At 30.3% G+C, this 12,650-nt stretch overlaps 1 protein-coding gene across 1 annotated transcript in view; it reads left to right on the top strand.

Moving 5' to 3' along the window:
• Window positions 1-12,036, top strand: part of LOC124356865 (methionine--tRNA ligase, cytoplasmic-like) — a 43,979-nt gene extending 31,943 nt beyond the window's left edge. Inside the window, 6 exon segments of the mRNA XM_046808140.1 lie at window positions 852-1,035; window positions 3,671-3,826; window positions 5,332-5,451; window positions 7,828-7,887; window positions 10,134-10,265; window positions 11,263-12,036. Coding sequence (XP_046664096.1) covers window positions 852-1,035; window positions 3,671-3,826; window positions 5,332-5,451; window positions 7,828-7,887; window positions 10,134-10,265; window positions 11,263-11,277 — 667 coding nt within the window. The 3' untranslated portion in view covers window positions 11,278-12,036.
• Window positions 12,037-12,650: the final 614 nt, after the last annotated feature.

Here is a 12,650-nt window from a genome sequence, read left to right on the forward strand (position 1 = left end):
TCCGTAATGATCTGTAAAAGAATGAATTATTAATAAATACAGTGTAATGTTGACAGGGTGAGAGCCAGGACATGTGTTGGAGTCTCCAGCAACATCGCATGTCTACTCACCGTCTTGCTGAAGCCCTACATGCCCCAGACTTCGGAGGTTATGGCTGCTCAGATCAATGCACCCAAGGACATGAGTTATTAATAAATACAGTGTAATGTTGACAGGGTGAGAGCCAGGACGTGTGTTGCAGTCTCCAGCAACATCGCATGTCTACTCACCGTCTTGCTGAAGCCCTACATGCCCCAGACTTCGGAGGTTATGGCTGCTCAGATCAATGTACCCAAGGACATGAGTTATTAATAAATACAGTGTAATATTGACAGGGTGAGAGCCAGGACGTGTGTTGCAGTCTCCAGCAACATCGCATGTCTACTCACCGTCTTGCTGAAGCCCTACATGCCCCAGACTTCGGAGGTTATGGCTGCTCAGATCAATGTACCCAAGGACATGAGTTATTAATAAATACAGTGTAATGTTGACAGGGTGAGAGCCAGGACGTGTGTTGCAGTCTCCAGCAACATCGCATGTCTACTCACCGTCTTGCTGAAGCCCTACATGCCCCAGACTTCGGAGGTTATGGCTGCTCAGATCAATGCACCCAAGGACATGAGTTATTAATAAATACAGTGTAATGTTGACAGGGTGAGAGCTAGGACGTGTGTTGCAGTCTCCAGCAACATCGCATGTCTACTCACCGTCTTGCTGAAGCCCTACATGCCCCAGACTTCGGAGGTTATGGCTGCTCAGATCAATGTACCCAAGGACATGAGTTATTAATAAATACAGTGTAATGTTGACAGGGTGAGAGCTAGGACGTGTGTTGCAGTCTCCAGCAACATCGCATGTCTACTCACCGTCTTGCTGAAGCCCTACATGCCCCAGACTTCGGAGGTTATGGCTGCTCAGATCAATGCACCCAAGGACATGTTTGTGTTGTCCGACCATGTCTACCAAATCCTTGCTCCAGGACATCGCATTGGAAAAGTACGTGAACCATCCATCTATTTAAATTATTTTGTATATTTTTTAAAACTTTGTGACATAAAAGGGCTCAGTTTTTATTTTGAAAGGAAAAGTAAATATAAATTTATATAAGTAAATAATGTATTTAGCTCTTAGCACAAATTTGAGAGGAATTGAATGAAGATTTTTCCTATTATTTTAATTTTTCTAATTGTCCATTCATTTAAAACTGGTTTAAAAAACCCAGGTATTGGTGATAATCACTGCAGTGACGGTCTATCTCTCTCAACAACTGGTGACCGTCACTGCAGTGACGGTCAAACATCACGGCAAAAAGCCACTTTATAAAGTAACTATAATGCTTTTTGACAAAAGTAGTGGTAGCATTCAATAGTGGAGAAATAAATGCATTGATTAGTATGAAGTTCAGTACTTTTCGACTTTTGATTGAAGTCGGAGACAAGAAGAATATCATATTTAATTTTCATTCTTATCATTTCTCTATTGTTGTTCACGTATTGGTTAGTTAGTTAGTTTATGTTTCTTGTTGCTATATTATTTGAAGTTATTATTTAGTCAAGTGGTATAAACATGTTTTGAAAGTAACAAAATAACCCAAGTTTTGTAATCTATGTAGGCCTAGGTTAGGAGTGTCAAGTTTGTATTTTAGCAATTTTTATTTATTTTATATGCATGCAACATTATATCCATTTTAAATGGATAGGACCTATTTAGACCAATCTAGTGATATAAGAGAGTTGTTACAAAGTGAACCAGTAGACCATGACAGCGGTTGATGTGAATCTGATTAGGTCCAGTGTAAGATCTCAGTGCCCCAACCGAAACTATATTTATAATTGTACATTTTTGTAAATACATTTTTATAACAATAGGTGTATGTGTTCACAATGCAGAATGCGTTTAGTGGATAAATAAGATTTTATTTTTCAAATGAGAAGAAAATTTGAACATTGCTTCCAACTTTGAAGATATAAAGTTTGACATATGAGAAAATTTATGCTTTCTGGATTCATAAATATGATGAGTTATGATAGTTTTGTACTTGTACTTGTTATTGATAAATTATATGTTATTGCTGAACTCTTGATGTGTTATATTATACTGTTCCATGTAAGGAACAGCTAATACTGTTGTAATATTAGTATGTTACCAGGGTAATGTAAATTTTCGTAAAAAGTGCTTTGTTGCAAGTTGTATTAATATAAAAATAAAAAATTATTAAATAAGGACATTAAACTATATATTTTCTGAAACTAGAGAAATGTATTAATAGTTTTTATATTTTGGAATTTTGATTTAGTACAAATATCCTACTTCTGTAGGTATGGTCCCCATCCCCACTACCACAAAAGAAATTCATAAAAATGTTTCAAATAAAAAAAAGAATTTTACTTATAAAAGTATGCATGGTAATAAATACAAATTTTAATAAAAAAATGATATAAGACAATGCAACATCTAATAATTTTTAGTATTTCTTATATTTTTTTATGAAATACCCTTGTAAAACCTGAAAAAGTGGCCTGCTAATAGGGGTAATTTAGTTGCCAGTTCTTGGTTTAAGTTATATATGAAAAAGTTTTATGCAACATTTATTCTTAGTTTTACAAACAAATTTACAAAAAGTATAAAACAAATTTTATCTCAATGCTCCACCAATGAACTTCAACATACCAGAATGCAATCCATTTCTTCATATATGTTAATAAAATCACTAGAAGCCAAGTCCGGGTTATAAGGAATTCTAAAATTATAAATCTGAACTAGCCAAGTTTATTTTTTTTGTTGTGCTGGAAGATAATGCCAGATGTGAGAAGGCTACGATGTTTTGTTTTGGACTACTCTTCTTAGTCTTTTCAAAGTTTTATAAATTTCAGAAGTGATGGTCATAACATGCTCCATGTAAGTTGCCCTTGCATCCCGAAAATCATATTCATTTGATTTCTTGATGTCAAAGTTTGGCAGGCTTTCATTGGATTGTTTGACAAAATCCTACGTATGACGTACCTCACCATCAATGAAATGGTTGGGATATAATCTGAATGCAATTTATAAAAAATATCGGATGAGAGAGATCTTTAGTCTGTACAAATCTTATAAAGTCTACAATTTGTTATTTTTAGGTTATAACTAGAATATGTAAGGAGTATGTCTTACATAACAGACTGAACTACTGTACATAATGATTTGAAAATGGTGGTGGTCTTTATGCTGTGCAACAACAGAAGTTACTTTCTGAACATCCTTTATGTCATTAAGTTATTATAAGTCATTATAAACAGTTATTATAACATGTTTATACACTACTGTGTAGTGTATAAACATGTTATAATAACTTTGGATGTTGATAGGGATCTAGGCCTATACATAGATAAATGTGAACTGTATTTTATAATTTACAACAGTTGAGGTTCTCACTGTAATAATCAGAAGCATTTAGCCATTTAGTAGCATCACGTTCATAAGAAATCATGGAATATGTATCATAATATCTTAACTTATGTTGAGTACTCCTAAACAGTATATTAGATTATATGATACAAATTTGTTAATGAAAATACTTTTCACCCTCAGTTGGTTGCTATTTAAATAGTTACAACCAGCTGTGTATGATACTGATCATTATGATTTACAGCCAGTCCCACTGTTTGCCAAGATAGAGCCTTCTACAGTGGACAAACTCAAGAAAAGGTTTGCAGGGCGACAGCAGACACCACCTTCTGTGAAAATACCCGCAGTGGACCCAACCATTGATTCTCTGGAAAAGATGGAAGCAGCTGTGAAAAAACAGGTAATTTTTATTTGAGTTTTAATACTTTATTAGTAACAATTATTTTTAGGTCTGGATTCTATAGTTATAATTTCTTTCAATTTTGCCCTTAGGTCATCTTCAAGCTGCAATTAGTTGTTTAGATATTATTATTTTGTAAATACATAAAATCTACTTTAAACATTCATCATATTTACAAAATGATCTCATACTAGTGTAGTAAATATAAAGTCACATTTAATCAGATTTACTGGTCGTCATAACGTTTTATTTTTAATTCTTTGAGGTGATATGTTGCTGATTATTACGTAATCTAAAAAGACCAATTGCAGTGTAATTTTGATAATTAACTAATATAAAAACTAGCCACTAATACATAGTAGATATACCAGAAATCATGTACTAAAGCATAAATTGAGTATTGCATGCTTTTAAAGTTCTAAGTTGTAATGTTTGTAAATTATCACATAAAATGTGTTAAAAAGTGAACCACGCTGAAGGTTGTATATTAAGGAAATTGCAGCTTGTACTTTTTTAAGCATGTAAATAAAAATTTGTTTGTACTTCAAAAGAAAGTGTGTCTAATAAAAGAACAACATGTAAAATGGAACTTGAATTTATTATAAGTCAGTGATTGTATTTATAAATTTGACTGTATAAAGAAATATTGCCAAATTGGGTGCAGGGTGCAACAAAATTTTAGTTATTTTGAAAAGAGTGAGAAAAAGACAAACAGATGTCAAGCCCTTGTGGAGAAATACATAAGAGAAAATAAGACGAGTTCCTAAGGATCTTGTTAATCATAATAATACTAAAGAATTTTAAAAAATTCCGGCAAACTGCCGCAGGTGCAACCTCTTACTTGTTAATAAAATAGTTAAACCTCATATTGTAAATGCTGTGTAAATAATCAACTAACCACACTAATTATAAACAAAAATACTTTTAACTTTCAGGTAATTATGGTAAAATATATTTAAAGAACTTATTAAAATTCAGATTATTAACAGGTTATTTTCGAGCCTTACACATGTGCTGATAATAGAATCAAAATTTGTAATCAATTATTAGAACTTCATTCGGTTCCAAATTTCCTAAACTAATCTCAGCTACTAGGTGTTGAAATAGATTGAGACGATATTACCCATATATCATGTAACAATAATTCAAATATTTATTTAATTTTTTTAAATGAAATTTAAATACAGTTCAAGATTTAGTAAACTTGTGTTCAAGTCACTGACACCTTACAATACACCAAACCATTCCAGAGATAACATTAAACTGGAATCAATTTTATATCTTGGTGAATAATTATAAGTATTCTGGCTTGACAAGTGAAACAACCAGTTACACAACACACACTTCCACATAAATTCTGCTCTAACAGTATGACTTATTCATGTTTAATATTTTATTGTTTGTATTGTGTAATTTATAAGCTCATTGTTGTATGTGGGACAAACATTGCCTTACTAGTAGTTTACAGTTTAATTGTTGTTTCGATCGTACATATTTTTCTGTAGGCTGATCTTGTAAGGACAATGAAGGAAGGAGGGGCAGCCAAGGATGAGTGGCAGCCTCACGTAGCTGTCTTGTTGGAAATGAAGAAACAGTTGGAAGGCATGAAACTTGCCACTTTGAAGGTAAATAAATATTTTGTTTTTAACTTGACTATATACGTATGTATACTAAAATTTTAGAGTAGTTACAAGTATTCAATGAAATTAATCAAAACAAATGTAATTTCCTGAACTTGGCAATGAATTTTTTGAAATTAGTTTTTCTACTAATAAATCTGTTAAAAAAAATAAAAAGTTGTGCATTATAAAATACAAAGAGTCACCCAACAATACTTCTGCATTTTTAGTAAGTGTATTTGGTGTTTTGGTATGTGACTCTTAATATTACCTTTGCTTGTATTAGTTACACAAGAGATACTCATCCAATGCTATAAATCGAAGCACGGAAAAAGTGGGCACTCGGGACTGCCATGTGGAGTGAGAGACTCAGGTAAAAAATATTTAAACAGTAACAATCAAAATTATGTGGTGACAGCTCCAGTGTCGGAACTCAGAACTAACGGAAATAATCCCTCATACCTCAGCACACTACATCTGTATGAAAAATTTGTCTTCTATGTAACAAATACAGTCAAAGGTATTACTCAAACACATGTACAGAGAACACTGCATAATGCTATGGCACTAAAGTGTTGCTTAAAACTCTTATAATTTCTTATAACAACATAATATTTATTGTTATACAGACGTTGGACTCATAACAAAAAAATATTGTGAAATACCGCTGTTTTTGTACAGTAACTTTAAAAAAACAGAGGTTATGTTTTATTGATCTTTAATACCTAATTTTACTTTAACATATATTTGTAATAATAAAAAATCAATTTTTTACATTATAGTAAAAATCCAGAAAATATAATGAGAAATAAATTTAAGTATAAAATAACAACATTTAACCCTGTAAGTATGGGAAAGATGTCTGAGACGTCTCTAATTTATTTATTTGCATTGTTAGTTTACATGGTATCACATTGGTTATGCTACCAATCAATTTAGGAGATTCTAATCTATATTTCCTGCCTGTAGATGTGATATAATGACCGTAGTAAATAGTTTTCCAAACTTATGAAAACCGTGCTCTGATAAAGACAATGTAACACAAAATATGTAATTTTCAATCAGTTATAGCTATTTACCTGTTTGACAGAAAACCGGTTGTTAAACAGTATCGTTTGCAGTAGCAAATAACTTTCCTTCCAGTGGGTCTGCTATTTTATTTGGAGATCAAGTTTGTGTACCGTAAATGTTGCTGTAAACCCTTACAATACAAGCAGTAATTTCTATAGATGTCTTTGAAAAATTATTTATTTGATCAGTTATTTATTCCAAAAATAGAAAGAAAATAATATGTTGTAGTGGAAAAATATGTTGTACCCATTAGAATAGTAAATAAGTAATTTAATGCTCCACAGATTATACAGGTTTCATGTCCACAACTGACTGATTTTATAAACAGTTCTCTGAAACAAAGGCAGATTTGTCTGTAGCCAATTTATACAACTTAGGCTAGCCGAGTTTGTGCCAAGTGTTGTGTGATTTGTGTTTAATCATCATCTTGTGTTAGTGTATGTTAAAGTTTGTGTTATAAAGTGTGGTGATAATGTATTTAGTTTCTGTAGATGGTCTTCAAATAAAACGATTATAAATAGATTTATTTATGCTGGCAAACCATTGTTCTGTTGAAACAATAAATGTTGTTCATAGTTGGTCCTGAAACTATCATTCATTTAGCTCCAGAGTAATAACTATAATTCAGTATGAATTATTATTCACAATTCATAATGATTTATAATTAATTATAGTATAATTCATTTCTATAAATAGTATTTACATTTGTATGATATTCTGAAGGTCTAGGTCTACTTTAAGATTTTATAAAAAACTTGGCATAACATTTTAGTACATTATGAACCATAGTTGTAATTTATCATACTTTATAGTGATTGTAGTTATTTTTTTTTTGAAAATATAGCAGTAGTTGCTCATAAACTATTGTGCTACCTCAAAATTGTACAACATTTTGTTGTTTTCTATTTTTGAAAATATTAATAATAATGTTATATGTATTTCTTTATAATAATGAAATATAACAAAATGTAAAGCACAAAAAAAATCCTAAAAATATTTTCACAATTCATTTGTATGTTACATTGTCCTACAAAATCCTTAATTTTTCAAGTGAAATGTACTCAGTGTATAGAAAGTTTACAGGCTTTGTTATCAATCGGTTATATTTTTGAAGTATTCAAATTTTGGTTGCATTGTATTTTTTTTAGGGGTGTAGATAGAGAAAGGGTGTTCATAAATAGTGTGATTAAGTTTATTCAGTGAAATTGTTAAAATGTTGTATACAATAAGCATTGTTAAGATTATAGTGCAATATGAATAAATAACTAATAACCCAATTTTTACTTATTATTGTATGTTTTCTTTAAATAGGAAACTGTTCCATCACCTAATGGGAAAATACAGACTTTGGAAGAGGAGATTGCCACACAGGTAACTTATATTTGGTTCAGTTGTTTTGGATAAATTAACATTTTCCCATTCATGCTGCTAATAACTACTTTATAGTAATATAAAAACATAATTCTTATAGTTAGTTCTTTTACTATAGTAGACTTTATCTAGCAAGTAAAATTAACAGATGGCCAGTTTAGATATGCAACAATTCTTATATATCAGAGTTTATGGTCAAATAATTTTCTGTGTGGATGAAAAATAAATTTTCATTTTAAAGTTTAATGTGTAATACTATTTGACAGGTTTCTGCACTACAAATATCTTTCCTCAGAACGGTGTACACAAATCTGATTTAAACTGCAGGAAATAATTATGTGATAGTGTAAAATTTATGTTATCAGGAAAATTTGTTTGCTTGTTATTTTTAGTTTCCTTAAAGAAAAGTAATTGAGTTGAAAACTGAACAGTCACAATTGAGATAACCAGTGTTTTTTCATGATAACTTTATTTTTTTAAGAATTAAAAAGAAACTCTGCACATCAGTATATGACATAAAAATTATCTTTTTGAGTCATGAGCAACTCTACATCCATTCTGGGCATTGACCCACTATTGCATATTGTATAAAACAAGATGTAGATTAAGAAAAATCCATTCCTAACAGTATAAACTTTTAAATATATGTTTGAAGTGACTACTTCTTTTGGCAGGCTATGGATGTATGTTTTGCACAGTGAAAAACTTTTGTTTTGCGTCACGGAAATTAACGTCATGATTGTTCGCTCTATGGCCGCTAGGGGCGGTACTGTTGCGGCTATTATTTTGATGTCAGAGCGTTTTTCTGTTCAGTGGCTATCCAAGCGTGCTAGTGAGAGGTTACTGGTGCTCCTTGTTGAAGTGATTACTTCTTTTGGCAGGCTATGGATGTATGTTTTGCATGGGAAAAAAAAATTTTGTTTCGTGTCGTGCATGTTTATGTTTTCCACATGCTTTCAAAGTTGAACGGCAGCTTTACCAAAACGTAAACAAACCATTATATAAACATCTGATCTGATCTAACAAAATTTGACGTTAATGAAAAATTTGTCAGGAGAGATTAAAAGGGAAATATACAAAACCCCATTAACATACAACATTGTATATGATAAGGAAAATAATGAATCATTTCTCTAATCTATAAGTAAGTATTTTACAATGATTTATTTTCTGTTTGATGAGTTTACTCATATTATTATTAACATAAATGTTATCCGAAATGTCACATCGTCTGGACATATCCCTGCTTCTGCAGACTTTCCTTGATTATGGAATTTTCAGGTTTGATTACTTAAGCTCCAATTTAAAAGCTGTAAAAATTTACAACATCAATTCATACTCTGCTATTAGTAGCTATGTTGACTTAACGCACTAAAAAACTTCCAACACCAAACAGTCATGGTAAAAAGACTAAAATATATGGTAGTACTGGTTTGAATAAATCTATCAACTACTAATTTATTCATGAATAAATCCCAACATAAAATTGATTAACTTACTGCATCATTTAATAGCAGTACTTAAAGCTTATCAGATTTAAAATTAAATTTCAGCACGTTAATATTAATTCCTATTTCAGTTCATTACTAGTTTTGTCCTGATGAGATTTTAAAAAGTACTAAAATTAAATAGATTAAATCTTTTCTAGCTAACAAAGCCATAGTGTAATTTCATCCTGGAAGAAAGTTAGTCATTCTATTAATTGTAATTAAAACCTTTACTGACTTACATTGAGCCCTACCTTACATTCACTTAATAAATAAATTACGTAAAACAGATTTTAATACAAATTTTGATGAAGAAACGTCATAACCATTAATTCACTTTTTAAAAGATAAGCTAAATTTAACAATGTCAAATGGTAAAAACATAAGTACAAAAGATATGGAACAACAATAGATGCTGTGTTTACAAGATATTTAGCAAGATTTTATTCCAGAATTTCATATCTCATTTCCGTTATTATAAAACCAATAATTTCTTTTCCTAGAATATAATAACAATGAAAATGAAGTAATTACTTCGGAATTACGAGATTGTAGTGAAAATTATACTGACCAAATTATAGAAACTAATATAAATGATAATAATGAAAATTTATAAATATTTATTATCTTATTCTCTGTAATTACGTTTTCATTATTTTTAAATTTACTACAGTCAAACTGCGTTTCCATTTCTTTTAATCTCTAATGACATTTAAAAACATAACAATTTAACTTATTTAAAATTTTGCACTGTTTCAGGGAGAGAAAGTGCGGGTATTAAAGCAAGGAGGCAAGCCCAAGTCAGAGTGGCAACCGGAGGTAGACAAGCTGCTGGCAATGAAGAAAGAATTAGCGGCACTGAAAGGTGAACCTGATCCAACGATCAAGAAGGTTAGTAAGAGTACAGAACTTTTACCATATCAAAAGTTTAGTTTCTCTAATGTTTTCTTGCATGGTTTAATTGAATTGAACAAATTAAATTTAAATTTAACAAATGTTGTAATTTATGTAATACAATTCTCATGTGTATGTGTGGCTATCTTTTTAAAACAGTTTTTAATATTCTTTGATGATGGTATGTTCAGTATTGATACATACATTACGTATATATAGGCAGCTACAGATTTTTCTTATCTGTAAAAGTTTACAAAACGAGTTATTATTATTTCTTTTTGATTTGTCCTGTATACATATGTCTAATTATCACATTGGTGTATTTCTGATTTTTTGTTTTCTTTAGTATATTTTCTTTGTATAATATCTTTTCCTTCAGATCTTATTCCAGGTTTATTTGCTGACATATCTTATTCCCAGCATGAATCACCACACATCATGTGACTTGTACAGTCTGTGATGGATGCACAGTCAATAGGTCAAGTGATGTATCATTCTGTACATTTTGTGCTTTGTTTTAGTTTTGACAAATTGTTATATCTTTGCAGAACGTTTGAGATAGTAAGTGAAACCACTCATTTTCAGTTAACAGCTTTTCAGTAATTTCTGTACACAAAGGCTTGTCTCTTCAAGTTGTAGGTACCAGCTAAAATCGAAGCAAAATCATCATAACATAACCATTTGTTTTAGAGGTGAGTCTTATGAAACTGGAACTGGTTTGTTATAACGATTCTTATTTAACTGGAAGGGTTACAGAACCGAAAAAAAACGATAAAGTAAAAGGTTCCACTGAAGGTTTTGCGCCAATATGATTTCAACAGTTCTATGGCTGGAATGACTTGAAACACATTCAGGCTAGTAGAAATATTTCAAGAGTTTTAATTATATAATCAAAGTTTTGTTGCTGTGTGAAGCAGAAGACTTTGATGTGAGTTGTTATGTATCTTATTTATTGCCAAATATTTACAAATTATAAATTTTTCTTTTGTTTCAGAAAAGCAAAAAATGACAACTCAGCCCTTGAGATCTAAAAGAGACCGAAAATAGCCTTATTGACATGGAAGAAGTTCTGAGAATTTTTATCAATATGAATACAGTTTTATTTATTTATTTAATTTTATAGTTTTCTAAATATGTTGTTATTGTTACTTTATTCAAAGTAGATATTATTTTACCACTGTTTGAATTAATTAATTCTTTTGTGTGGATAGTTTTTTTATTACGATTTTCAAAAATAATTTTATTTGTAATACGTTTAAAATTTTGGTTGACGAACAAGAAGTACTTGCTTGGACAATCTCCTGATTGCTAGCTAAGCAAAAAGAGTTGTCTATTAAACAAACGTATACTCGCTAAGTGATTTGGTAGCTGTCTAACCTTTATAGGCCACTTTGTGGTTGACATTCAATATACACCTTTTGCAATATGAATTTAGTGTCTATATTGTAAACATTTTTATGAGGTGCTTACATTTTTTCTTAAGACACACAAAACTGTTATTATCTAAATTTACATCAAGTGTATACAGTACAATTTGCTTTAGTTATTTCATATTTATATTTCATAATAACATGGGAACAGTACATGGAATAGCCAAGCAATAATTAAAATATATTTGGCATGGAGAAATAAACTTACCTAGTGATATTATAAATATATGAGTATGGAACAGCAAGTACTTCTTGTTCATTGATACAAATGTGATGTGAAGTTTGGCTATTGTCATCTGTATAAAGTAAGTTTATACACATAAAGAATTTTAAAACTACTGTGTTATATTGATAAACCTCTGCTTCCCAAAATTATTTTAAAAACTGAATGAAATAGGACTAAAGGAGTTGATCCAATAGTACAAACTCAGCTGAATCGACATTTTAACCCAAGAACTGGCAACTAAATTACCCCTATTGGCAGCCCAATTTTTCACTTTTTGTGAAGTTATTTTATAAAACATATAAGAAATACTAAAAGTTATTTGATTATGCTTTGTCATATATATTTTTCAAATAAAACTCAGTATATTTTACTATACATAAGTAATCATTTTATTGTTTTTAAACATTTTAATCATTAAATATTTTTTATGGGGGGAGGACATACTTAAAAAGTAATTATGTAATTTTTGTTTAGAAAATATATATAATATATATATATTTTCTAAACAAAAATTACATAATATAAAAATTATTCATACGTTTCTCTAGTTTCAGAAAATATATAGTTTGATATTCTTATTTAATAAATTGTTATATTGATAAAACTTGCAATGGAGCATTTTCATGAAAATTGAAATAACCCTGGTAACATGTTATAATGCAACAATAGTATTTTTTCTATGCATGAGAAAGTATTATTACAATATTATGCGGCAGAGAAATACTT

This window comes from Homalodisca vitripennis, chromosome 3, assembly GCF_021130785.1.
Source record: "Homalodisca vitripennis isolate AUS2020 chromosome 3, UT_GWSS_2.1, whole genome shotgun sequence".
Taxonomy (NCBI): Eukaryota; Metazoa; Arthropoda; class Insecta; order Hemiptera; family Cicadellidae; genus Homalodisca; species Homalodisca vitripennis.